The 27,860-nt window shown below is 38.7% G+C and overlaps 1 protein-coding gene across 3 annotated transcripts; it reads left to right on the forward strand.

Moving 5' to 3' along the window:
• The first annotated feature begins 1,158 nt into the window (after window positions 1-1,158).
• DCTN6 (dynactin subunit 6) lies at window positions 1,159-27,184 on the forward strand. Of its 3 annotated transcripts, none has more exons than XM_042934439.1 (7): window positions 1,159-1,260; window positions 10,000-10,064; window positions 19,432-19,537; window positions 21,141-21,229; window positions 22,506-22,553; window positions 23,566-23,708; window positions 26,609-27,184. In XM_042934439.1, exons 1-7 carry the CDS (start codon window positions 1,238-1,240, stop codon window positions 26,705-26,707), a joined length of 573 nt encoding a protein of 190 aa, XP_042790373.1. In that variant the 5' UTR covers window positions 1,159-1,237; the 3' UTR covers window positions 26,708-27,184. The 3 variants fall into 3 exon arrangements, with proteins under 3 accessions (XP_042790373.1, XP_042790368.1, XP_042790369.1); XM_042934434.1 differs by lacking the exon at window positions 1,159-1,260 and adding an exon at window positions 1,689-2,058; XM_042934435.1 differs by lacking the exons at window positions 1,159-1,260; window positions 10,000-10,064 and adding an exon at window positions 12,472-12,583.
• The last annotated feature ends 676 nt before the right edge of the window (window positions 27,185-27,860 follow it).

Genomic DNA, 27,860 nt, shown 5'->3' on the forward strand with positions numbered 1-27,860 from the left:
GCAGTCAGCTTGGCTTCATAGAGAATGAACGCGTGATTAGAGAAAGAGGAAGAGAAACTGAACATGAAGAAGTAGTCAGAAGAACTGAATAAGAGAAGTAGTCAGGGGCTGGATCTAGTCCAGAGGTAGGTTACAGAAAGGAGTTAGGAAGAAAAACGAAAAGAATGGAAAGTACAATAATTGGATTAGTGTTTAAAGGATGATTTTGTTGGAGGCTCAGTTGCTTAAGCATATGACTTCGACTCAGGTTATGATCTCCGGTTGGTGAGTTCAAGCCCTGCATCGGGCTCCGTGCTGACAGCTCAGAGCCTGGAATCTGCTTTGGATTCTGTGTCTTCCTCTCTCTGCCCCTACTCTGCTCACACTGTCTCTCTCAAAAATAAAAACATTGAAAAAACTTAAAAATAAGATAAAGGATGATTCTGGCGACAGGAGAATGGCTTCAATGAGGGAGGTGGGGAGGCGGTGGGAAGGGGATGGGGGACACCCCGGGAGAGATGGCGGCTGAGATTGCATTAGGGAGGTGGAAGTCTTGCCGGTGAATTATATACGAATTATAAACGGGGAGGTGAGGAAAGTCTAAGATGCCTATTGAGTTTCTAGCTTGAGCAATTTTAAGTGAATGGTGGATCTCTTTACTGAGGTGGAGAGCAAAGCATCAACTAAGGGGTGTAAATCAAAAGCTCTGCCCCGGACGTTTTAGGTTTGATACGACTTTGAGGCATCCAAGTGGAGGATGCAATGAAGTAACCATGTATGAAGCTCGGTAAAGAGGACAGAACTAGAGATATTAACCCGAGAAAGTCAGCAGGTAGGAGGGTACTTATGGGAATGTTGAGCTCACCCAGCAAGAGCTGAGCTCACACTGAACGAAAAGGGCCCAGGCCCTGGCAGGAATTTAACGGGCAAAGACCGAAAAGCAGGCTGAAAAAGAATGGTGGAGTATAATGAGGTCATCATGATGTGCGCTGGATTAGACTAAACGGCTGCTTTAAATCCGAGTCTATCCATCTCTGGACTGCGCTAAAAATAAGCCAGCGGCCACGCGAGGTCGCCTCGCACAATCCTCCTCAGGCAGGGAGTGGCGCAACCACTAGCCCCGGCAGGCCCCGCCCCCGGGCAGGCCCGCCCCTGCCCTATCCCGATCCTGCCAGGCGCTCCAATCGCTTGTAGAGACCATCGCTGGACCCAGGCGGCTGTGTCGATCTCCGCTCCAACTGGAGACAGGGTCCAAACCATGGCGGAGAAGGCTCAAAAGAGGTGAGTCGGTTGTTTGAGAAAAGTCTATTTCTAGACTCCACATGAGTGGAATCTGCTCCTGGTCGCCAACGGTAGGGACTAAGATGATGTCTTATCCCGGGCGCTCGGCCTGGATGGCTCTTAAAGCCCAGCCTTGGCAGCCGCTGAGGCAGAAAACGACGAAGCGGGCGTAAGGGAGGATTGGGAAGGGATGAGGAATCGGTGCCTGGAAGGTTTTTGTTCTTCGATCCCACCGCCACCGCGCCGCCCTCCTCCAGAACGCGCCTGCGCGGAAAGGGTCTCCGAGAGGCGCTGCGCGGCGAGAATGGCGTCGCCCGCTTCCTCGGGACCCGGGGGGACCCCCCCACCCCGACCCTCACCCCCTGTCCCCCAATTCCGCGCTGTTTGATGCAGCTGTTCACGGAGGGCGGCTTGTAGCAGTATTCTCTGCTGTACGTTCCGACACACCCACGGTAGTGCTGGCCGCACCCCAGAACCCTCTTGCCCATTGTGGGCGCAGTGTGTGTAAACCCATCGCTGTCGCTCGTCACAAGGGGGACTGCGCCTGGGCTATAACAGTGTGAGACATTCTGCTCGGCGTGGCTAAGCTACTTTGTAAATGTGTGAGGACAGCAGTGGGGGCTCCTCCCAACAGCCTTCACTGCTGCGAACAGCTTGGATGGGAGAAATGCTTAAGTTAACGATTTCGAAAAGCAGCGGCGTTGAGCACCCTCTGCTGCCTCTCTTTGAACGGGAAACCGACACACCTTGTTTCTGTTGCAGTAAATTAAAATTTAGGGTTTTTTTCTATGGAGGCAGGTAACTATAATCTTTTTTCATAAGCTAAAGAGAACCAGGTATACTCTGAAAATTGTGTGCAGTATATAGCCGTGTACAGTGGAGTGTTTTGGGTTTTTTTTTAGTGTATTTATTTATTTATTTATTTAGAGAGAGCTGGGGAAGGGCAGAGAGTGGGAGAGAGAGAATCCCAAGCAGGCTTCGAGCTGCCAGCACAGCCTACGTGGGACTTGAACTCACAAACTGTGAGATCGTGACCTGAGCAGAAATCAAGAGCTACCCGGGCTCCCCAGATGGCTTGTTATGTAAATAGGTGCTCAGCTAACCCTTTCATCTCAGCTGCCTGAGCCCCCTCAGCCCCATCACTCGGAGGTGCAGTGGAGTCTACACAGAGGTGATTGGACCACGTTTTAGTTGGTCTAGTGATGAATTCAACTGTTTTCTGCCTCATGGAGAAGTATGCTGATGGGACCACAAACTCTGCCTTAGACATAAAACCGGACAGGGGGACACTTGGGAATCGTTCCTATCCTCACTTGTCTAGGACAAGTTATATGTAGGTGCTGTTTTCATAAAGAAAAATCATCGAGGGAGGCTGAGGGAATGGAAACTTGAAATGGGAAATAAGGTCTAAAACAAGAGGCATTTTAATAAGATTGCATTATTTTAACACACAAACCCACTCTAAATGAAAACCATCAGAGGAATAGCATTTTCAAATGGTGATCCATTCAAGGACAGCATCATTCAGCTCTCACAGGAAAAGTACCCAACATGTCAGGAAGTTTCCAAGAAACTTTCAACTAACAGAAAAGAAATGATTGGTGTTAGGATAATGATGCTTCAGGGACAAACTGCTTCAGGAAATTTCTAGTCTCTGGGCTTCAGTTTCCTCATCTATAAGATGAGAAGATCAGGCCATTTTCTGCTTTCTGTTCCATGTTACTGAAGTTTTTCTTTACTTGGTAGAAAGATTGTATTTTTTTACTGTGACTTCAGCAGAGTCAGACACGTAACCCCGATGCATCGTTTTTAGAATTTCATTAACTTGTGCCTTGTAGAAAGTCAGTGTATGTCAAAATGATGGAAACAGATACAGCTGTGTCTGATCTCACAAGTATTTCTTAGATAGACTCAGGAATTACTAGTTTTTGTTTGATATATATTCTTTTTACTTAGAGCTTTAAAAAATGCTTTGTGGTAGGAAGGTTTGTTTGCTGAAATTTGTAGAAGAAAAAATTGTGTCTCCTTTTTTATAGTTTTCCCTATCAGTAAGGAAGTGGGTGTGATTTAAGAAATATATTTTTGCTGTCACTTTGCACTTGTATCAGGGAATATTTAGGGGGGTTCTAGAATGTAAATGATGGAGAGACATGTTAAAGAGTTTGTACTCTGCTGACTTTCAGAGCTATATTTCTCTCTCTTTTTAATTATTTCAGGAGAATTTAGTGATTCATCACTTAACATATTACACCCAGTGCTCATCCCAACAAGAGCTCTCCTTAATGCCCATCACCCATTTAGCCCACCCCTGCCACCCCTCTCGCAACCCTCAGTTTGTTCTCTATATTTAAGAGTCTCTTATGGTTTGCCTCCCTCTCTATTTTTCCTTCCTTTCCGCTATGTTCATCTGTTTTGTTTCTTAAGTTCCACATGAGTGAAATCATATATTTATCTTTCTCTGACTGACTTATTTTGTTTAGCATAATACACTCTAGTTCTATCCACATTGTTGCAAATGGCAAGATTTCATTCTTTTTGATTGCTGAGTAATAGCCCATTGTGTGTGTGTGTGTGTGTGTATACACCACATCTTTATCCATTCTCCAGTTGATGGATGTTGGTATCTTTCCATAATTTGGCTATTGTTGATAGTGCTGCTATAAACATTGGGGTACATGTGCCCCTTCAAATCAGTATTTTTGTATCCTTTGGATAAATACCTAGGAGTGCAACTGCTGGGTCATGGGGTAGTTCTATTTTTAATTTTTTGAGGAACTTCCATGTTGTTTTCCAGAGTGGTTGCACCAGTTTGCCTTCCCACCAGCAGTGCAAAAGAGTTCCTCTTTGTCCGTATCCTCACCAACATGTGTTGTTGCCTGAGCTGTTAGTTTTAGTCATTCTGACAGGTGTGAGGTGCAGGTGTAAGGTGGTATCTCACTGTGGTTTTGATTTGTATTTCCCTGATGAGTGATGTTGAGCATCTGTTAGCCATCTGGATGTCTTACTTGGAAAAGTGTCTGTTCATGTCTTTTGCCCATTTCTTCACTGGATTATTTGTTTTTTGGGTGTTGAGTTTGGTAAGTTCTTTATAGATTTTGGATACTAACTCTTTATCGGATATGTCATTTGCATATATCTTCTCCCGTTCCTGCCGGTTGCCTTTTAGTTTTGTTGATTTATTTCCTTTGCTGTGCAGAAGCTTTTTATCTTGATGAAGTCGTAATAGTTCATTTTTGTCAGAGCTATCTTTCTGGTCTAGAACTCTCATGAGCTCTGTGTTTTTACTTTCTTACTGAGTCTTTCTCCTGAATTTTCTGTGGACCCTCAACCTGAATTAATATAAAATTTAACAAAATGACTTCACTTTTGTCATTGCCTTACTTTTCTATGTACTGATGATTTTCAAATCTTCTAACAGATATAGCAGATATATCAAATATCTAGTAATTATCACATAATCTGTCTTTTTTTTTTTCCCTTTGGAGATCTTCCCATGAAACCCTCTATCATCTTTGTTCTCTGAGGCTGATGCATGGCTGTTGTCCTGTTATTTCCCTTTGTACTAACACACTGGAGCCTCTGTTTCTAGACTCTATCTTATCTATTGGCTTACTTTTATTTAGCTTAGTACATCCTTCGGGAGCTTCCCAATAAAGAGTACTTTTTTAAAGTTTTTGCAAGTCTGAAGATGTCTTTATTCTCTGTCCAAACTTGATTGCTAGTTTGGCTGGGTGGATAGCTCTGGTTTGAACATAGTTTTCACTTAGAATTCTGTAGGGATTGTCTGTGGTCTTCTAAATTCTAGTATTGCTACTGAGGACTCTGTTGCCACTCTGATTATTTTAACCTCTCTTGGTGTTTTGAGTTTTTGTGTTTTTGTTTTTGTTTTCGTTCTGAAAACTTTAAGGATCTTTTCCATAGCATTCAGAAATTTTAAGATGATATTACTTGGCATGGGCCTTTTGCATTCACATCCTTTTAGGGTTGAGATTAATATTCTTTAGTCTGTGGGAAATTTTCTTGTATTATTCTTTATTTATTTATTTTTTTTTTTTTTAAGAATTTTTTTTTAACGTTTATTTATTTTTGAGACAGAGAGAGACAGAGTATGAATGGGGGAGGGTCAGAGAGAGAGAGGGAGACACAGAATCTGAGACAGGCTCCAGGCTCTGAGCTGTCAGCCCAGAGCCCGACGCAGGGCTTGAACTCACGAACCGCGAGATCATGACCTGAGCCAAAGTCGGACGCTTAACTGCTGAGCCACCCAGGCGCCCCTCTTGTATTATTCTTTAATAGTTTTTTTCCATAAATTGTTTTCTCCTTTTTATTTGGATTTTTTTTTTTTTTAATGTTTATTTTTGAAAGAGAGAGACAGAGTGCAAGCAGGGGAGGGACAGAGAGAGAGGGAGACACAGAATCGGAAGCAGGCTCCAGGCTCTGAACCGTCAGCACAGAGCCCACTGTGGCGCTTGAACCCATGGACCGTGAGATCATGACCTAAGTCAAAGTTGGATGCTTAACCAACTGAGCCACTCAGGTGCCCTGAGATTTATTTGGATTCTATACCTCATATGTTGGTACTCTAATTTTCTCACTTTTTCTGTCCTATTTTCAATTTTATTTTTTTTATTTTATTTTGCATTTTGTTCTACTTTCTGGAAGAGCTCTTTTTTTAACATTCCTAGTGATTTCACATTTTGGTTATGTTCTTAATTTTTAGGAACTCTTTCTTAGACTGTTCATTTTTAATAGACTTCTGCCTTGTTTAATGCAGTAGTCCTTTATTTCTCGTGAATTATACGTTTGTTTTTTTTTAAGTTTACTTTTACTACCTGAATTGTCTGTGTTTCTTCAGACTATTTTTTTCCTTTGTTTTGCTTTTTTTCCTTTTTAGTTGGAGGCTTTCCTGATTTATCTAATCATCTCTGGCTCTCTGTCCATTATTAAGGATGGGAACTTAAACAACTGGAAGCTCCAGGTATACGCATTAGGCTTACCTTGTGATGTGCTTCAGGGTGGAGCAAATCAGGCAGGAAGCTGAACTTCTCATTGAAGAACTCATGTTGTCTGGTAGTTTCTTTGGAAAAGAATCCTCTTCTATTCCCCTGTTGCCTAAAATTCTGTATGAGGATAGGGAGGCACACAGGGGAAGGGGAGATGGTGGGCTCACTGTTGCTCAGCCAGTCCTCATCACCTACCTCTGGGCCTGATTTCTTGGGTGCAGTACCGCAGGGAGGGGCAAACTTTTTCTATAAAATGGTAGTTTTACCTTGTTTTTATTGTTAGGGGTATATAGTATTCCAGTAAGTTGATTACATTTTATTTCATTACTTCTCCCCTTTTATGGTTTCATTATTCTAAATAACATTGCCAATTTGTGCATATGTTTTCCTCCTGTGGAATTCTTGATGGTAGAACTCCAGAAATAGATTTCCTAGGTCAAACATTGTGACTACGTTGATTCCTGATGCATATTGGTACAGTATTTTCTAAGAAGTATCCTGATAATTATCATCAAAAGTGTCCAAATGTCTCAGTTAAATTACAGATACATCATCTGATAGCCAAAATAAATGAAAAAGCAAAAACACCTCATTATCCTGAACAAACTAATACAGGAAATGGACTGGAGTGTGATTATACTGAATATTCCAACTATTTGCATTTATTTCATAACATAGCCTTTTATTTCTTACTTACATTGACTTGTGTCATGTTTCTATTAGTATAGTATCAACCATCCTTCATGTAATATGACACAGAACAGTGACAGACAGTGGCCTAGAAATACTATAACCAATGACATTGTGAATCGGCATGATAGGGTTGTATTTATGATAGCTGATTGTTTATTTGAAGATTGGAAGTAATGAGAGTGTTACTAATGAATAATAATTTTATCCTGGGTTAAGAAAGATTGTTGCTGAATCAGTGAGAACAGTGATTTAAAGAACAACAACAAAAAAACTGGTCTTAAAAAGGGAAACTAGGAGTCTAAAATTCATTAAATGATACGAGTTACAAGAAAGTATTTATAGGTAGGGGAGGGCATTTAAGGATCATGATTTGAGGGAGACTTTTTTTAAGGAAATAAGGATACATTTTCAGCCTAGTTACAGAAATGAATCCAGGATCCCCTTGGCACCTGGTGTTAAGAAAATTTTATCAATATCTTTTCTGTCTTGTTTTATTTAGTTATATATTGAATAGGTAATCATTTGTGGGCTTCAAAATGCAAACAGTTAAAAAATGGGGATGTAAAGAAAAACATTTTCCATCTACCATTGTGTCCTTGCTATCCAGCTCCTCTCTCAGAAGGCAGTGAATATTATTAGTATCTTCTGTGTCCCTCCAGAGATAGTTTGGGAATATTGAAGCAAATACAAATATTCAGAAGTTACACACTAGAACAGCTATATTGGTTGCATCAGTTGTAAATGATGCTCAAAAGTTATATCAAAGAAACTGAATGTGCTAAACACAAGTATTTTATTAGAATGGCAAGCATGTCCTATTTAAGTTCATGTTACATGTGATGAAGATTTGCATTCATCAAAGAGGACAGATTTAAAAAGTGAATGAACCCATCTCACAGTAAAACATTTGGAAAAATAAAACCTGGCAGTAACAATTTTTTTTTTATCAAAGCAATGTCAAAAAAAGGCATGAAAAACAAATAGAAAGTACCATTGACATTTTTATACTATCTACTATCAGTTAAAAATCAGTATTTTCATACATGAATATTTATAGAACTTAATACGAGTGATTATTGCACTCTACATTTCTGGTTCTTACTGGTTGGAAAACATTTGCTAAGGTTTCTGAAAACAAGTTTTTAGAAAACTTAACAAATCAGTCAAGATATTAACATTTTGGTCAAGAAAGTTTCTGCTATTTTATATATCAGGTTTTAATAGTTTATTTAAAATGCATAATTGGGCCACCTGGTTGGCTCAGTCAGTTAAATGTCCAACTTCAGCTTGGGTCATGATCTCACCATTGGTGGGTTCGAGCCCTGCATGGGCTCTGTGCTGACAGCTCAGAGCCTGGAGCCTGCATCAGATTCTGTGTCTCCCTCTCTCTCTGCCCCTCCCCTGCTCTCTCTCAAAAATAAACATTAAAATGCAAAATTCATGGCTTAGAAAAGTAGTTTGATAGGTTTTGTTGATCTCATAGAACTAGAACAGGTTAAGGATATTAAACATTATACTAGAAATCTTAGGGCAATAAGGCAAGAAAAATAAATAATTGGAAAAGAAGAAAAACTGTATTCACAGACAGCAAAATTATTTATGTGAGAAATCCCAGAGAATCTACTTGAACTTAGTGGGTTTAGCAAAGTTTCAGGATACAAAGTCAATATACAAAATTATATTGTATTTCTGTGTACTTGCAGTGAATGACTGGAAATCAAAATTTTTGAAAAATCCAAATACAATTATGAAGTCAAAATATCTAAAATGGTATTGTTATTTTATAGAAGCGAGTGCACATTTAACCATGAATAATATCATTCCTACTAAGAAAAATACTTAGAACAAGTTACCAAATGATTGTCAATTTAATGGGAAAGTCGTTTGGTACAGTTTTTCACGTCAGCTCATGGCTCAGCTACAGCTGCATTCAGCTAGATTCAGCTGTGTCAAACAGGACATCACGGAATATCAAAAGCATCAATAAATTATTTGGAATTTAGTAATTTTGAACAGCTTGCACTCTAGTTTATATCACTTGATAAGCTGATTTATAATATAAATAGAGAATGTTTGTAAATTTTGAATCTCTACGTTGATTTCTATATTAATATTACCTTGCCAGTTGTTATGTATTGTGAATATTCATTCCTTTTACAAAAATAGTGGTGTATTATATACTGTCCATTTTCTGGCTTTTACTTTTTTTGACTTAAGATAGGTTGGATTACAGAGAGGGAGGGAGGCAAACCATAAGAGACCCTGAAATACTGAGAACAAACTGAGGGTTGATGGGGGTGGGGGAGATGGGAAAGTGGATGATGGGCATTTAGGAGAGCACCTGTTGGGATGAGCACTGGGTGTTGCATGGAAACCAATGTGACAATAAATTATATTTAATATAAAAATATATATAGCTTGGAAATCATCCCAAATCTTTACATAAAGGATTATTCATTCTTTTTAATGATTGTGTATTAGATTGTGGTGTACCATACTTTACTAACCTGTCCCTTTCTAATGGATATCTAGGTTGTATTCAGCCTTTTGCTGTTTGGAAACAATGCTGGTGTTAAAAGAATCCAAAATCTCTTTTCTCAAGCATTTTAATAGGGCATCATATATGATTTTAGCCTGATGGATAGTATGCCTCCTCAGAAACTTATAGTATATTAAATACCTTACCTTTTATCATTTCTTTTTTTTAATCAGATTTTTTTTAACTTTTTTTTCACTGAAGTGTCTAGATAGCTTCTATAGCAATATTTTTTTTTAATTTTTTTTTTAACGTTTATTTATTTTTGAGACAGAGAGAGACAGAGCATGAACGGGGGAGGGTCAGAGAGAGGGAGACACAGAATCCAAAACAGGCTCCAGGCTCTGAGCTGTCAGCACAGAGCCCGACGCGGGGCTCGAACTCACAGACCGTGAGATCGTGACCTGAGCCGAAGTCGGCCGCTTAACCAACTGAACCACCCAGGCGCCCCTATAGCAATATTTTTTAAACTTACCCATGGTGAATGTTACCTTTTTCTTCCTACAGTGTGAAGATTGCTCCTGGAGCAGTTGTATGTGTAGAAAGTGAAATCCGGGGTGATGTAACCATAGGTAAGGAAATTGTTTATTAGTGGTTTTTTCCTCAAAAATTGATGTAATTTAATTTATTTCAATGCTTTACAATTAATTAGGTGTTATATATTTGTCTGTTTCATTGACGTCCTAATTTTATTGAGAAAATGATGTATTTCTCCCATGTTTAGTATTTCTAAAAGAAGTAAGTGTGATGGGCACTTGTTAAAGATTTTATTTTATTTTATTTTTAATTAAAAATTTATTTAACTAATCTCTACACCCAACATGGGGCTTAAACCCACGACCCAAAGATCGAGTCACATCTCCTGACTGAGCCATCCAGGCACCCCAAGATTTTATTTTTAAGTAATCTCTACACCCAATGTGGGGCTCAAACTCAAAGCCCCAAAATCAAGAGTCACATGCTCCACTGACTGAGCCAGCCAGGCACCTGGATGGACTCTCTATTTTGAAAACTCCTCTCTGATAAAGGAATGAGGCGATGTAATAGAGTCATTAATTTATTTGAGAAACATCTATTATGTACTACAGTGTGCGCTGTGCTAGCACTAGAGACACAGCGATGAACACAGCAGACAAAGGTGTTGCCTTCATGGAGCTTATACACTACTAGGTAGTTAATAAGAGGTGGACCATGGAGTCGGACAGACCTGGGTTAGCATCCTTGCTCTTTACCTGCTGGTTTACCTTGCACATATTATTATACATAACCTCACCAGCCTTCATTTTCCCCATCTGTGTAAGTGTGTGTATTAGAATTAGGTTCAGCTGCATATAGTGGTGGCTTAAACACACAAAAGTTTATTCTCTTATGTAAATAAGTCTAGAGGTAGGCAATTCAGGGCTGGTCAGTTGATTGTCCAGGAGCTCCAGCCTTGTAGGCCCGAATGTGATAGCTAAAGCACCAAGAGTGATCTTTGATAAGAAAGGGGAGGATTTGGGGCACCTGGGTAGCTCAGTCCGTTAAGCATCCGACTTACGCTTAGGTCATGATATCGCAGTTCATGAGTTTGAGCCCCAAGTCAGGCTCTGTGCTAACAGCTCAGAGCTTGGAGCCTGCTTCGGATTCTGTGTCTCCCTCTCCTCTCTCTGATCCTCCCCAGCTCATGCGCTCTCTCTCTCCCACAAATAAATACTAAAAAAAAAGAAGAAGAAAGGGGAGGAGTGGAAACAAAAGGGTGTACCTCCAAGTTGGATCAGCTTCCTTTACATAGTCTTCCTGAAAGTTTCACACATTCTCTCTTTGTATGTCTGATGCCTTGGACTTAGTCTCAGCCTTGGAAGGCTGGGAGATACAGTCTGAACTGGGTGCATTGCTGCCCCCAATCCAGTGGGATTCAGCTACCAGGGAAAGGGAAGAACGGATATCTAGTGGCAAGTAGCAGGTTTTTCGACGTGCAAAATAGGAGTGCCCACCTTACAGGCACTTTTTGAAGGATTAAGTAAGAGAATATTTGTGAAAGTCATTGCCCGAAACCTAACACTAGCTGACCACATTGTTAAATCTTAGCAGTATGTAGCCTTGCTGGAGGTGAGGTCCAACACTGAAATCAAATTAACAGTTTAACATGTGGTAACTTGCGTATATGGACATGATTAAGTTCCCCTGAACCTACATTTTAGCCACTAGTTCTTTTACGTATGTTTTCACTGCATCTTGTGCCTTTGTAGCTTTACGAACTAACATGAGTCCATCCTCACTAGCAGCTGCATGTTACCAGAGTAGAGCTTTCAGTGAGTTAAGTACAATTTCAGAGAGAAAACACACCCTGGTCCCTTATGCTAACAGTATCTGTCGTTGTTGTTGTATTATTTATTTATTTGGAGAGAGAGGTGAGAGAGAATCCCAAGCAGGCTCCATACTGTCAGTGCAGAGCCTGATGCGGGGCTCCATCTCATGAACTGCGAGATCATGACCTGAGCCGAGATCAAGGGTCAGACGCTTAACTGCCTGAGCCACCCGGGCGCTGCTAACACTATCTTTAATAGGAAAAAAAAACCTGTGAATTTTAGTAAGTCTAAGCCTCCAACCAATTTAGACATCATGTCTTATAAAACAAGTAAAGATTGTACCAGTATTATGGAATATCATTAGGAATTTTCTAGGTTGGATTTTATTTTAGATTGACAGTATTTCAGAGTTTAGAAGGTGACACAGTTTCTTTTCAGTGCTATGTTAACTTTTTGTTAATTCTTAAAACCATTTGCAAACTTTTTATGAGGAGAAATCATGATGGCCACATGTTTATCAAAGATGTTGTTCTGCATTATTTTTAATCTGGTATTTAAAAAAATTTTTTTAATGTTTATTTATTTTTGAGAGAGAGAGACAGAGAGACACAGAATCTGAAGCAGGCTCTAGGCTCTGATCTGTCAGCACAGAGCCGTCGTGGCTTGAACTCCTGAACGGTGAAATCATGACCTGAGCTGAAGTCAGATGCTTAATCAACTAAGCCACCCAGAAGTCCCTTTAATCTGGTATTTTTATGGTTTTCATCATGATTCAAGGAATAACCCTCTCATTAGCTCACAAGGTATTGTTTTTTTCTTTTTTCTTGTTTTTAAAGTTTAATGATTTATTTTGAGAGAGAGAGAGAGACAGGCAAAGGGAGGGAGAGAGAAAGAAAAAGAATCCCAAGCAGTCAGTGCAGAGCCTGATGCAGGGCTCAAACTCATGAACTGTGAGATCATGACCTCATCTGAAATCCAGAGTCGGGCGCTTAACCAACTGAGCCACCTAGGCACCCCACCCACAAGGTACTCTTTTTTTTTTTTTTTTTTTTTTTAATGTTTATTTATTCTTAAGAGAGACAGAGTGTGAGCAGGGGAAGGGCAGAGAGAGAGGAAGACACAGAATCCGAAGCAAGCTCCAGACTCTGAGCTGTCAGCACAGAGCCTGACATGGGACTCGAACTCTGGAACTGCGAGGTCCTGACCTGAGCCAAAGTCAGAAGCTTAACCAACTGAACCACCCCCAAGTATTTTTAATTAGAAGGAAAGTAAGACTAAAATAATGTAGCTAATTACACAAATTTGCCCTTTCATTTCTACTTCTTCCTCATTTTTAACGAAGTATGGTATACCTATTATATAATAGATAGTATAGAAACCTCTGCTGGCAAAAATGTACACACAGGTGTAGGTACATGTTTGTCTGTAGGTATATTTCAGATTTGAAAAAAAAAAACAAAAAAAACTCCTGTTACTTTTCTCCTTTTCTCCTATGAAAAGAAAAGGTGGACCAGGGACCACAGCATAGGATTGGGACATGGGAGTATCAGGAGTCAGCACTCACTTTCCAGTCTCTCCTGCTGTCTTTCACTACTTTGTGCTCCTCCCCTTTCCTTATCCTTTTAATCACCAACCTTCCCTAAATGTTGAAATTATGTAAGGAATACAGTGTTTAAATCTACTTTTTTTTCCAGTAGCTGACAGTACAGAGATGGCTAAAATGTAAAATGACAGTTCAACACAGATTTTTTAGCATAAGAAGTGGTCGTAATTTTTAACTAGTGATTTGAAGTTTATCATAGAATGGATCTAAATTAATGTTTTTATGCTTATTTTTGACCCAGTGTTTTAAAACAGGAAAATTTGCTCACTTTATAGAAACATCTCAATTTTTAAAACTAAGGAAAAGATTCAGAAGTGATATAGTTATCCAGTGCTCAGTCTTTTATAATTCTTCTCTCATTATCATTATGTATGTTTCTTATCATTTTGTTTTATTTGTTGTTTGTTTGTGTTTATCTTTAACTGTATATATAAGAATGGAAAATTTCCAGAATCAGTACTTAGATAGCCATTTCTATCATTGTTATATTTGGAATAAGATATCCCTAATCTTCTGACTGCTATTAATTCATTTTTCTGATGTAATACATGAGATTAAAAAGCACCAGGGAGATCTGAAGTTAAACGAGAGAGTAGAGATAAGTTATGTGATTAAAACTTACTCTCCCGGGCACCTGGGTGGCTCAGTCGGTTAAGTGTTGGACTTCGTCTCAGGTCATGATCTCGCAGTTCATGGGTTCCAGCCCCACATTCGGTTCTGTGCTGAACGCTTGCTCAGAGCCTGGAGCCTGCTTCAGATTGTGTCTCCTTCTCTCTCTGCCCCTCCTCCACTTGTGCTCTGTCTCACTCTTTCAAAAATAAGTGTAAAAAATTTAAAAAAAAACTCACTCTCCCCACCATGTTTTTTTCTTTTTCCCCAATTTATGGCTTTTATTGTTTTTGTTTTTGCTTAATTTACCAGACCAAAGTCTTCTTCTGTTATATTAGGGATATAGAGATTTGAACACAATACGCTTTGTTTTCTCAGTCAAGTAGCAATAACCTTAAGTGTAGTTGAGTTTAATAGATTTTTCAGAATATTATGCAGAACTTTACATCCCCTAGTTGGTTATACTTTTACCAAATTATTCTATTCTGAAATATTTCAGAAAGAAAGTAATTTTTCCTTTGTTTCAGTAGTGTAATAGAACTTTAAACCTGATCTGTTCTCCTAGAAAATCAGGTATTTGGTTTATCAAAGAAACTAGTCTGAAGCTTTGAAGCATTGTCCTTAAGCAGAAACCCTAGGACTTGAGGCACTGCTGGAGCCTGACCCCTTTCCTTAGAGGCTGCCAGGAAACAGACCTTGGGAAAAATAACAGCTCTCTTGTTAATTACAATGTGGGTAAACAAGGTTTCATAGCGTCCAGCCTGTTTTTAATTAGGCTGCCTTGATTTTTGGACCACGCATTATTTCCTTAAATTTTGTTTTGAAAGCTGAAAAGCATTTCAGAAAGTTACTTCTAAGCCCCTTTTCTGTAGTCCCATTATAGGGTGAAAGTCAGTCTCCTGGTCTCAGGACAGGGCTCGGTTGGGACAAGGTACTAGGTAGGAAGGCAGACCTCCACATAGTGGGAAAACGGAGATGGAACCCCTTTGTCCCATTTATTCTTTCTCTCCATTAGAGTTTTTAATACAGATCAAAAGCTTCCCTTTACTGTGGAAGTCTTTTTTAATAAGGCAGAACAGTGACCTTGACTTGAAATTCATCAAATATAAAGCAGTTCTTACAGGTACTTAAGCTTACAGCTCAAAGGAATTGTTTTAACTTTCCAAAGAGAGCTTGTGGCTTTTTGAACTATTTATTGACATATGAAAATGTACACAAAGATAGCTTCCTGTGGCAAAGATAGACAGGAAAAATGTCCTTTACCAAATGAGGGGAATGGAAGTTTGATGCAAGGAATGCCTTTCTGGCTGTGTTGCATCAAGCCCAGCCAACCATTTAGAAAAATAATTCATCAGCCAGTAAGGCAACATCAGCTCTAGACACATTTATCCAAACAGGGAGATAAGCCAAATAGGATTTCAGCACATTTGGTAAGCAAATATACAAACTACCCTGCCAGTTAAGAGCTCCAAAAAAGTTCACAACAGCCTTTAAAAAAAAAAAAAAAAAGCAACTTTCTATAGTGATACATTTTTATTTTTAAAGCATTTTTTAACCTCAAGACCCTTAAACTTGGTTTGAAATCAGACCCGTTCTAGGTAAAAGTGCTTCTTACATGTAGAAGAGTGTGGAGCAGTCTGTGCCCAGACTTCAGTGTGCCGTGGCTGCCCGGGTCTTGGAATACCACTCGGATTCCTGGGCCCACTGGTGCCAATCTCCAGCACAAAACTGTGCAGAGACAAAGCCCACACTGTGCAGGTTACACACCTGAGTCAGAATGTCCCTTTAGCAAGTTCTAGAAACCAAAATTTTAGCAGTCACATGTACTGAAGTACATGAATACTAACCCCTCTACTCTCTGCCCCAAAAGACCTGCAAGAGGTTTAGGGGAACTGTTCAGTTTATTATCAGCCATGACTTTTGTTGCACCACAATTCAGAGTTGATACTTGAACCTTCTAAGTTATTTCAGCCCTGAAACACAAGGACTTGTAGTTTGGCAGTGCTGCCACCAGGTGGAGGCGGTGTCTCATGTAAGCTGGTGATCCTGCATTATATCCCAGGGCCCTTGGATTTATAAACAGATATCCAGTTATCTTCTTGCTAACTTATTAATTATGATAAAAATGAAAACAACAATAATAAAAAACCTGCTTAAAATAGCTCAGGCATTAGGGGCACCTGGGTGGCTCAGTCGGTTAAGCGTCTGACTTCGGTTCAGGTCATAATCTTGGGGTTGGGAGGTTCAAGCCCTGCATTAGGCTCTGTGCTAACAGCTCAGAGCCTGGACCTGCTTTGGATTCTGTGTCTCCCTCTCTCTGCTCCTCCCCTGCTCATGCTCTGTCTCTCCCTTTCAAAAATAGATAAACATTTAAAAAAAAAAAAAATAGCTCAGGCATTATATTTAAAAATTCTATAAGACATGGGACTTGGGTTTAGTTTCATTTTTAAAATTTGTGTTTGTATAGTTAACATATATTAGATCATTTTTGAAAGGGAAAAATGAAAATATCAATTATTTTCAAAGCTATTTCAGAGGAATTTTTAAAGAAAGACAGGTTTCAGTGACAACCTTATCATACTAGTCCATTCTCCAGTAACTTCTTACAAGTCTGCTTGTCGTCAAAGCTGCAGCTTAGGGGCCAGCAGAATACCTAGTGCCTCTGGCTTATCTGGCCACGGCAGACAATCTGCTTTCTATCACAGCATGGTGATCTCTTCCCCGTCTAAGATTTTAATGCCAGTACAGAAAATACATTTATTCTTTTCTTTTACTATCTTATAGTAATATGTGAATTTTCCCCCACTGTTTAAAAGGAGTTACCACCCTAATAACCTGAGTGGAGGAGAGGAGTTTTTCTGTTTCTCAGACCAGAAGGAGTTGTTTTGCTTATTGATAGTTATTTGTTAGCTTTTAGTGTCAGATAGTGATGAACTTCCCATTTTTAACACCTATGGGCCAGACCCTGTGATCTCCCTTTCAGACATTATTTCGTATAATCCACACTTCAACACAATGAAGTAGGTTATTCTGGATCTCATCTTTTTATAGATGAGAGAACAGGCATTTGAGAGATTAAGCATATAGCCTTTAAGTGGTAGAGACCAGAGTCTAGACTTTCTAGACAAGGAGTGGGGTGCTGGTAGGGGCTTTAATTACAAAGAATCTAAAATAGAATGATTTGTCCCTTTTACCACAGAACATTTTTAAGTAAAGTGTGAATCTGGTATTGTGCAAACTACAGATGTAAATTGGTTCACACAGCTGGAAGACCTGTAAGAAATTTCTCATTTTGGAGGAATCCAGTGTTTGTTTCAGTATTATTTAGCACCTGTCCCTCAAAAGTGGTAACATCTAAATGCCCGTCAGTAAGGGCTTGGTTAAGTAAATTATGATATGTTAATATGATATGAAGTACTATTCAGCCATTAAAAAGAAGAGCTAGCTAAATGTACTTTTATGGAAAAATCACCATGACTTTTTAGGTGAATTAAGAAAATTGGACAATAATAAGTACCATCCCTTGATTAAAAAAAAAAATCAACTATGTGCTTATAATCCATATTTTTCCACCTTCAAATTATATTCTATTTATTTTTTAACTTCATGGTAAAAGATATTTATATACAATGATATTTACGGGTCTTAAGGGTATAGTGGAACTTAAGTCTGGAATAATATACCCCAAACTTTTAAGAATAGTTACCTCTAGGGAACAGGATTAGCGCAAAGAGAGGATCTTTCACTTTTGCTTTGTTTGAATTTTTATAATGAGTATGTATTACCTTTGTAAATATGTGTATTTCTTAACAGAAAAAAAGGCACATGTGTTCACAATCATGGTCAACTTGAGAATCTTCCCAGGGACCCAAGAGATCCCATCTTTTATCCTGAATAGGAGAATTTACCAAAGCAATTTTACTTGGGCAGCTCAGGATTTGGGGAGCCAGGGGTGACAAATAACACAACCACTCTCATGTTATTTCTTATCAGACTGTGCGTCTTTTGACTGTGCATGCTGTCTTGGACCCCACCCTCCTTATCAATCCCCAGCTCTTCATTGTTAGGGGGAAAAAATAAAGTTGCACTGAGGTTCCTTCCAGTTCTCTGAGCACCAGGAACACCTTATTTAATACATTTGTGTGTGAGTATGTTAAGTATTTCCAGTTTTCAAGATAACAAAACAAAATAAAGAAGAAATGCAAGCTCAAAAGGGCAAAAGTAGCTTATATTTCTTTTTATTTCCCTCTAACATATAGCACTGGATCTTGCCTGTCACACGCAGCTAATGATTATTGAATAAATTAACTTACATAGTTGAGTACTGAATTACAGGGACAGTGCATCTTCCTGACTACCTTCCCACTGTCAACACTTCTACCCAGGCTGTCTTACTTTCAGAGTTGGTTACTTCATGTCCACTTATTTACCAATAAAAATAGCCATGGCATTGGGGGTGGGTGGGGCTAGTGTTGCAGGGAGTGGCAGTAATGAGGTTATATTTTCTCAAGAGTGATTTCATTATCACCAAAATGCTAGGCCTTTGGGAAATTAAGAACCAGGGGAGGGAATGTGTTAGCTGTCCAGAATCGTGTCCCTGTTTAAGCAATGCCGGCCACCTCCACCCTGGTGGTGAAATGGATGTGGTAAGACCCCTTCCCGCTCCTTTCGATTTGAGGTAGGAGGCGTCCCCTCAGTCTGCCTATTTCAGAGTCTTAGGATTCCAGTAATTATATTGGCTCCTTCCACTGCCTCCCTGTAACCTTTTCAACCTTTAACTGGTTAAAATCATGTCCTAGACCAGACACAACAGTATCTCTGCCTCCTTCCAGTGGTTAGGCTTGTTATTGGGATGGTGACAAAGTAACAGAGATAAGGTTTCCATGTTTCCCTTCTCCCATTCCACCCATGTTTCCTCTTAGCCACTTAATAGGAAGACTAACTCTATATAGTACACAAGCATGAGAAAGTGTTAATGTGGTTCACTAGCATGAGAAAGCCCAATATTATAAGCAAAGGGAGCCTTACTTTTATGAGAGAAAGCAGGGAAGGGAATTAATGTTATTGCCAACAATGTGCCAGAATACTGTGTCTACAAACATGATCTCATCTAATCCTTACAGTGCCTCTGTAAGATGGTATTCTCCCCACCCCCATTTCACTGCTGAGATAACAGAGGCTTCCAAACAGCTGGTTAGCCAGGGCTGTCTGGCTCCAAAGCCTGTGCTGTCTCCACTCACCTTGCCTTGAGATTTGGCACTAACTACTATTGATAACAGCTGAGGAGATAACATTTGTAAAGTGCACCTAGTGTGGTGCCTGGCACATACTTTAGAAAATGTTCCTCCCAATAGCCTCGACCCCCTCTTGGTCACCTTCTCCCCTCCTATTGGAAGCGTAGCCTCCACCAATAATTTCTTTTCACCGTATTTTTAACAGGACCTAGGACAGTGATCCACCCTAAAGCACGGATTATTGCAGAAGCCGGGCCAATAGTGATTGGGGAAGGTAACCTAATAGAAGAACAGGCGCTTATCATAAATGCGTGAGTAAGACACTTTCAGATACCCTGAACTAAGTACCTCGGGTTGTGTTTTTATTAATTCAGCTATCTATAGGAACCTTTTACGGTAGACATCTGGAAAGCCTACTATTTTAGAACTAGAGAAACATTAAGGATCTTTTCAACACAAGTGGTTAGTAAATAAGGAAACCAGAGACCAGATGGGTGAAGAGACTCGTCCAAGGTGAGATAACTTGTTGGTGACTGACTAGAATCTCCTCCTCTCAGTCTGATAATCTTCCCCTTACGTATCACTACCTCCGCTGTGCGCTAAGCAAACATTTCCTGACTCCAGCAACCAAGTGCTGTGCTCACCACCCTTGAAGAGAGTCTTTTGGTTAGATTTCTCACTTCTGACTGAATTGTTATTACTCCTGCCCAGACACATGAGCTTTACTCTGATATATATTTTCATATGCTTTGTGGGGGTAGCACCCAGAATTATATTTGAAATTTTGGGGGCCTTAGAGGCAATTTTTTTTTAATGTTTATTTTTATTGTTGAGACAGAGACAGAGCATGAGTGGGGGAGGGGCAGAGAAAGAGGGAGACACAGAATCTGAAGCAGGCTCCAGGCTCCGAGCTGTCAGCACAGAGCCCGACGCCAGGCTCGAACCCACAGACTGTGAAATCATGACCTGAGCCGAAGCCGGATGCCCAACCAACTGAGCCACCCAGGCGCCCTGGCAATTTTTAACTTTCAAGAATAAAAAGTGATAAAATATTCAAACATGTACATGGTCTTAGTGAGCTAGACTATAATACCTATGACATTTTCATAAGCATTTAATAAAGCTTTCTAGATAAAATTTTGGCAGGAAATTCAAGCTTATACCTAATTTATAGCAACAATGTATGGAATTTGTAAGAAAGACCTTGGGAAAATATTTGACTGTGATAAAGAGATTGATTTGTCATAACACTTACTTAGGATTTGGGAGTTTCTTACTATATTAAGCAGTTTCTTTTTAAAATCTTATTTTGGCACCTTTATTGTAAGTAAGTCAGTAATAGCTGTATTCTGCAGTAACTCAGCTGTCAGAGATAAAGCACCATTTAAAAAATGGCTTCCTCTTAGACCACAAACATTTTATGTTCCAAATATTTCAAACTACCTAAGAGCATATAAAATAATTACATGAATTTCTGTTTACATTTCACAATCTCAAATGATTATTGAGAATGGAAATTTTTCGAGCCAGGCATGATTTTGATTCCAGTTTAATAAGCTAAAAATTATAGCCAGCATCATTTTTACCTTGTCCTGGAAAAGGCCCTCTGGGCTATGAGCTTTAAAAATAAGCAAAGGAAAAATTAAAAATAAAAAAAATAAATAAAAATCAGCAAAGGAAGGCTGACCTTCTAAAATTACCTGTGACTTCTTTACCTTTTAGTAGTTCTTTTTCAACTCAGAATCAAGTCTTCAGCATAGATGATAAATAATTCACTTGGAATAAGAAATTACTTATATAGTTACGTATTTTAAGCTTGATGGAGATCAAATTGACAGAATGAACCCAAATTCTAAAACAAGAGAATTGCTTATTGCATTATTGACTTTGATGATTTGTCTCTTCTTTTTATAGTCACCCTGATAATATCACCCCTGATGCTGAAGATCCAGAACCAAAACCTATGATCATTGGCACCAATAATGTGTTTGAAGTTGGCTGTTGTATCCTTTACAATAGTTTAAAGTAAAACATTCTTCCCAGCTGTTTTTAGTATCCAAAATCTATTCCATAGAAATCATCATATTTTACCTGTCAAATATATCAAGTATATTATAAGTATGCATTCACACGCACACACACACACACACACACACACTGCTCCTAGTGTTACAGCTTGTTCACAGGTAACAATAGGTAACAATAACTGAGTGGCAGTAGACAAAGAAACAGAAGAATCCTGGCTTCTGTCCTGCTTTAAGAACCACAGCTCTGTCCATTCAATTCCTATATAGTTTAGGTTAACAGTATGTTGTCTGCTGCAAAGAAATGGTGGAAAGGGATGGAAATATTTCTTTTTTTTTTTTAAGTTTATTTTATTTATTTATTTATTTTAAGGGGGAGAGGGGCAATGAGAGAGAGGGGGAGAGAGAGGGAGGGAGAGAGAGAGAGTGAGACAAAGAATCCCAAGCTAACAGCGGATCCTGATGTCAGGGTTTGAGCTCACAAACCATGAGATCATGACCTGAGCTGAAATCAAGAGTCGGACACTTAACCAACTGAGCCACCCAGGCACCCCTGGAAATATTTCATTCTTTGTTTTTTTTTTCCCCAGAGTGCTACTAGTTCTTACCTTGATTTTTGTACTCTAAAAAGCTAGTAAACTCTTTTCATGTTGTCAGAAAGATATAATTTTATGACAGAAAAACTTGGAGGAAAATAAAATCTATTTAGTGATAGCAAAATATTTAAATAAATTAAGCTACAGGCACAAAATGGACTATTCGGATCATTAAGCAGTCATCTTAAATTACGGTTTTAAAGATTTTAATCGTATGGAATAATGCCTGCAAATATAATTGAAGCAAATAAAGCGAGCTGTAAAAGTTTATACAGTTTGATTCCCAGTTATGTTAAGGGAATTATATGTATTTACATAAAGATATATCAAACTGTTAGCAGTGTTATCTTTAAGTGATTGGGTGATAAATTTAATTTTCTTCAAACAGTCGTGAAAATATGTTACTTATAGAATGGGGGTAAAAGATGCTCATTTCCTTAAAAAACACAGAAGGCATTTATATCTACTTAGAGATGCTTACATTTAAAGATTAAAGCTTTACTTTCAGGCTGCCCTGAGCAAAGGAGCTCTCACCAGGCTGAGCCTGCATGGCCCTGCCCATGCTCCTACCCTCTGTCCCAGGGCAGGATAAGGATATAGTGAATTGGTAGGGGAAAAGATGCACATGTTTACAATGTTTACTTAACTCTGGCTTACAGATTCCCAAGCCATGAAAATGGGAGATAATAATGTTATTGAATCAAAAGGTAAGCTGTATTCAGAATTTTATTGTGAAAATGATTACCTCCTTTTTCTTTGTGGTGTCCTAGAAAACAACCCAAGTATAACCTCTGGCAAAGTGGAAGGAAGGCATGGTTGGAAGTGGACTACAATAGGAGACTAAATCTTTGCCTTTAAGGAACCTAATAATGTGTTGAATACATTGAACTAAAAATTCAGCTGTGTACATAAGTTGGGATTGGATTAAACCATAACGTTCAGATGAAAGATTTGAAAAGATTTCTGCTAAATACTAGTGTCCGTGATAATTTAGTTGATTAATATAATTGCAGAATTGAAGAAAAAAATCATTTTCTGTATCAGTTTGCTTTCTTTAATTTCAGGACTACTTTACCTAGCCAGTCAGGAACAAATATAAGCAACTTATCATAAGTGGAGCTGGGCAGGAGGTCATGTAAAGTCACCACTACGGGAAAGCAGCTCCCAAGAGCGTGCCCCACTAAAGTCCAGAAAGAACCTGAACAATAAGATGTCTTTAGAATAATAATTTATCTTTGGTGGTCCTAACTGACATGAAAGAAAAATGCTTCTTTTTTTAAATACTAAAGTTAGACTTGTTGTTAGTCTACTTAATGGTTTTTGTTTTAATTTGATTACCAATTATTATCGTTGTTATTTTCTACTTATTATATACTTACTATGTGTCAAACCTGAGCTCGGCACTTTCCATTTAATATCTCACTTATTCCTTACAACAAACTGTAAGTAGGTTGATCTTTCATTTCATAGATAAGCTTCTCAGAATTTTTAGTGACTTGTCCAAGGTCACACAACTAGTCAGCAGCAGAGCTCTGTGTTTAATCCATCTAATACTAGTCTGGTGCCTGCCTCTATGCTTTACCAACTCTGAATTGAAGTATTTTCTTTAATTTTTTTCTTAAAGCTAGTTTACTTTTTCATACTTTAAGACATTTTGGAAAAATGTAACATTCTAATCATTTGTCTTAAAATACAGTTCTTTCTATGTTTTTATTGCAGCGTATGTGGGCAGAAACGTAATCCTGACAAGTGGTTGCATCATTGGGGCTTGCTGTAACCTGAATACATTTGAGGTCATCCCTGAGAATACAGTGATCTATGGTGCAGACTGCCTTCGTAGGGTGCAGACTGAGCGACCACAGGTACTGGAACCTGTCTTTAAAAGGAGTTCTTTTTTTTTTTTTTTAATGTTTGACAGAGACAGAGCATGAGTAGGGGTGGGGCAGAGAGAGAGGGAGACACAGAATCAGAAGCAGGCTCCAGGCTCTGAGCTGTCAGCACAGAACCTGATGTAGGGCTGGAACCCATGAACTGCAAGAACATGACCTGAGCCAAAGTCGGGTGCTTCACTGACTGAGCCACCCTGGCTCCCCAAAAAGGAGTTCTTTCTGAAAGAAACAAAAACTTAAATACAGAGAACAAACTGGTGGTTGCCACAGGGGAGGTGGGGTGGGGGGGAGAGAGATGGGTGAAACAGATCAAGAGGATTAAGAGGTACATACCTCCAGTTTAAAATAAGTAAGTCACAGAGATGAAATGTACAGCACAGGCAATATAGTCAGTAAATTGTAATTATGGTTGTCATGGTGACTACATTTATCATAATGAGCACCAAGTGATGTATAGAATCATTGAATTGATAAGTTGTACACTTGAAACTAATATAACACTTGAATAATGTTAAGTAAATATACTTCAATTAGAAAAAATTTCTGGCGCTACTAATTTTCAAAAAACTACCACATAATTGTTTTAATGGGACAGCAAGTTTGCCATTTAAAGAGCAGATGAGAGGGGCGCCTGGGTGGCTCAGTCGGTTAAGCGTCCGACTTCGGCTCAGGTCATGATCTCGCAGTCTGTGAGTTCGAGCCCCGCGTCGGGCTCTGTGCTGACGGCTCAGAGCCTGGAGCCTGTTTCAGATTCTGTGTCTCCCTCTCTCTCTGACCCTCCCCCGTTCATGTCAATCCCTGTCTCAAAAATAAAATAAACATTAAAAAAAAAATTAAAAAAAAAAAAATAGCAGATGAGAGGGACGCCTGGGTGGCTCAGCCAGTTAAATGTCTGACTCAGGTTATGATCTATGGTTGTGGGGTCGTAGGTCACAGGATGTGCACTGAGCGTGGAGCCTGCTTGGGATTCTCTCTCTCCCACTCTCTTTCCCCCTCCCTCTCTCTGTCTCAAAATAAATAAATAAACTTAAAAAAATAAAATAAAAAGCAAATGATTAAAATCAGAGAAACATTCCTAAAACTAGAATTTATTTGCATTGAAATTATTCAGTCTTTAAGTTATTATCAAAAATATGTACAAAGATGACAATGACAAATTGATAATGAGCAAAGAAAATCCAGAGATGTTGCTCCTGATCTTAATGTATTTTCACTGAAAATGTATCACCAAACTTTATAAACTGTTGATTCACTCCGAAAATACCAATCCTCAAGGTAAGGAATGATCCTACCAAATTTATACTGGCCAACCAACTTTGGTCCATCTGTTAGTTTACCAACATAGCTGACTTGAAAATAAACACAGTTTGTGAATATGCAAGTGTGTTTTGATATTTTCCTGGCTTACGAGAAATTCTCTCTTCCTACTAAGAACCAAGAATAATTAAGAATATATATTTAGAGTTTCATACAGGAGATAAAATAGGGCATTTGGGGCTTCCTTTGGACAGAAGACATTCTGATTGAAGTTGTGAACTTCATTGTTTGGCACACAATATATTTCCTTAGTTACCCAGCCTCTTTCCCCTCCTCCAAAAGAAAATATTTTTCAAGACATCTATCATTTTGCATCTGATTCTTAGCCATATTTTATCAGATGTTAAAACTCCAGCTGTCTTTGGGTTATTCTGTTTCTGTAATGTTTGGATTTTATTATTATTATAAGCAAGTATTACTTCTATAGACCAAAAAGGCAGTAAAACAAACCAGGGTTGTTTTCACTATCTTTCTGCATACCAGCAAAAATGATTGAAGAAGGAGAAAAGAAACTGGAGTTGGGTTAAAAGAGATTAGAATTCAGTGAGTAAGAATATCTGAAGTTGAATACAGTTTTCCACATCTCATTCATCACAGGTCCTTATTAAAGAACTTACTGAATCAAAATGTCTCGGGCAAGGACCTAATAATCATCCATATTTGTCACAAGTACCCCTAGTGAGTTTTGCAATGAGGGAAGTTTGGGCGGCGCTGGTGAGTGAAGAGCAGAGAGTACAGCTGTGTACTTGTAGGGCCTGTGGAAAACTGTGCGTTCCAAGAATTCTACTTAGGTTGTTGTCTATGATTAGAACTTTTTTTTTTTTAATTTTTTTTTTTTTTTAACATTTATTTATTTTTGAGACAGAGAGAGACAGAGCATGAACGGGGGAGGGTCAGAGAGAGAGGGAGACGCAGAATCCGAAGCAGGCTCCAGGCTCTGAGCCATCGGCCCAGAGCCTGACGCGGGGCTCGAACTCACGGACGGGACCATGAGATCATGACCTGAGCCGAAGTCGGACGCTCAACCGACTGAGCCACCCAGACGCCCCGATTAGAACTTTTTAACTTTTTCAAGGCCAGCGTAAAGCCTGTAACAGCAGGGTTGAAAACTGAGTCATGTATATTTTTAATTTTTTTTTTAAAGTTTATTTATTTAGGGAGAGAGTGTGCGAGAGAGTGTGAGTTGGAGCAGGGGAGGAGCAGAGAGAAAGGGAGAGAGAGAAACCCAAGCAGGCTCCTTGTCGTCAGCACAGAGCCTGACGCGGGGCAGATCGTGACCTGAGCTGAAATCAAGAGTCAGATACTTAGTCACCCAGGTGCCCCTCATGTATATTTTTATATGTAAAATCTTTTGGCTTTTTCGTATTTCCAAACTTAATGTATATTCATTGTAAATTAAACAACCAAAATAAATAAATAAATAAATAACCAAAAAACCCCACAAAAAACAGGTAAGCAAAAATCAGCCAGTGGGAATCACCTATACTTCCCTGACCCTGAGCTGCCTGGTACTCTTGCTTTCTGCTTGTCAGTTCTTAATTCTCTTATCTTTTTAGCCCCAGACACTACAGCTGGATTTCCTGATGAAAATCTTGCCAAACTACCACCACCTAAAGAAGACTATGAAAGGAAGCTCAACTCCAGTTAAGAACTAAGAACAATATACAACATCAAGATAACAGTTTGTCTTTGACCACTGTCTTTTGAGAGGGCCACAGTGTTTATGTGCTCTTAGCAATTCACAGATTAATACATGTTGACTTTATTTTATAAAATTGAGTCAGAGAGGAAAGTAATGGATTTTCATTATAACTGTCCTCTGTAATTACATAAAATGCATTATTTTCCTATATCCTTAACTCCTTTTCTGAGAATTTACAGGTTTGGTTTATTTTTCTTTTGTCATATGTTGGCCATGATTTTAGTTGTGTAAAAGATTCCCTGTGATAAGAAGGGGCATATTACTATGTATTTATATTCTAGCATATGTTGTATTCAATAAAAATGCTAGTGATGGGACTTTCAGTGAACATACTTTGATCAAGTTTTCTACTTGTGTTAACTTCGCTAAAATAGCTCTTTTAATTTTTACTGTGTACTAGCCATATTAAAGCTAATGTGTTTATCGTTTCCTTTTGTTACTTTGGAGCTGTTTGGTATTTCAGGTGAAATTTCAGCAGCTGTTGAACTAATTTGACTTCATCTTATTTCCAAGAAAAAAAAATCTATTTTCATTTTAGTAAAACAGGTATTAGAAAAAGATGTATTCTGTAGCATACAAACAAAATCAGTAAGAATGATCTCTGATGGAAATGACAAGTAAATGACCCTTGAGTAGTCCTGAGTTTCTGAGGATAATAAAACTAAAAGAGATTTTGATATATTTATAAATTTATGAAATTACTTTGGCACATTACCAATGACTGTTGATCTTATTATTATTTATCTTAATTACATATTATTTATCTTAATTACATAATGGCAACATACTGAGGATTTTATTGTAATCCTAAGGTTTTTTTTAATAATTCAAATGTGTACATTTGATGGAACATACTTTTTTCTGAGTCAGTAGCTGTTGGTTAATATTAAGACATTAAATACCAAAATATTTCCTATTGAAATTAAATAATTGTATACTAAAAACTATTTTTGAAGTTCTGAAACGGAACAGGTGCACATTAGCCTTTGTTCCAAATTCGAGTGGTTAAATTTTGGTAAGAATACTCATGACTCAAGTTAGAAAACTATACTACCACATATGGTGGATTGAAAAAAGGAAAATAACATCACATAAATGCCCTATTT

This window comes from Panthera leo, chromosome B1, assembly GCF_018350215.1.
Source record: "Panthera leo isolate Ple1 chromosome B1, P.leo_Ple1_pat1.1, whole genome shotgun sequence".
Lineage (NCBI taxonomy): Eukaryota > Metazoa > Chordata > Mammalia > Carnivora > Felidae > Panthera > Panthera leo.

What these genes read in the sequence shown, in the direction of transcription:
- DCTN6 (XM_042934434.1), top strand. Translation starts at nt 1,859, where the DNA reads ATGTGTGAGGACAGCAGTGGGGGCTCCTCCCAACAGCCTTCACTGCTG. An exon ending in CAGGCGCTTATCATAAATGC is followed by an intron (nt 19,538 to 21,140) that starts GTGAGTAAGACA and finishes TTCTTTTTATAG; the next exon opens with TCACCCTGATAATATCACCC. An exon ending in TGTGTTTGAAGTTGGCTGTT is followed by an intron (nt 21,230 to 22,505) that starts GTATCCTTTACA and finishes TCTGGCTTACAG; the next exon opens with ATTCCCAAGCCATGAAAATG.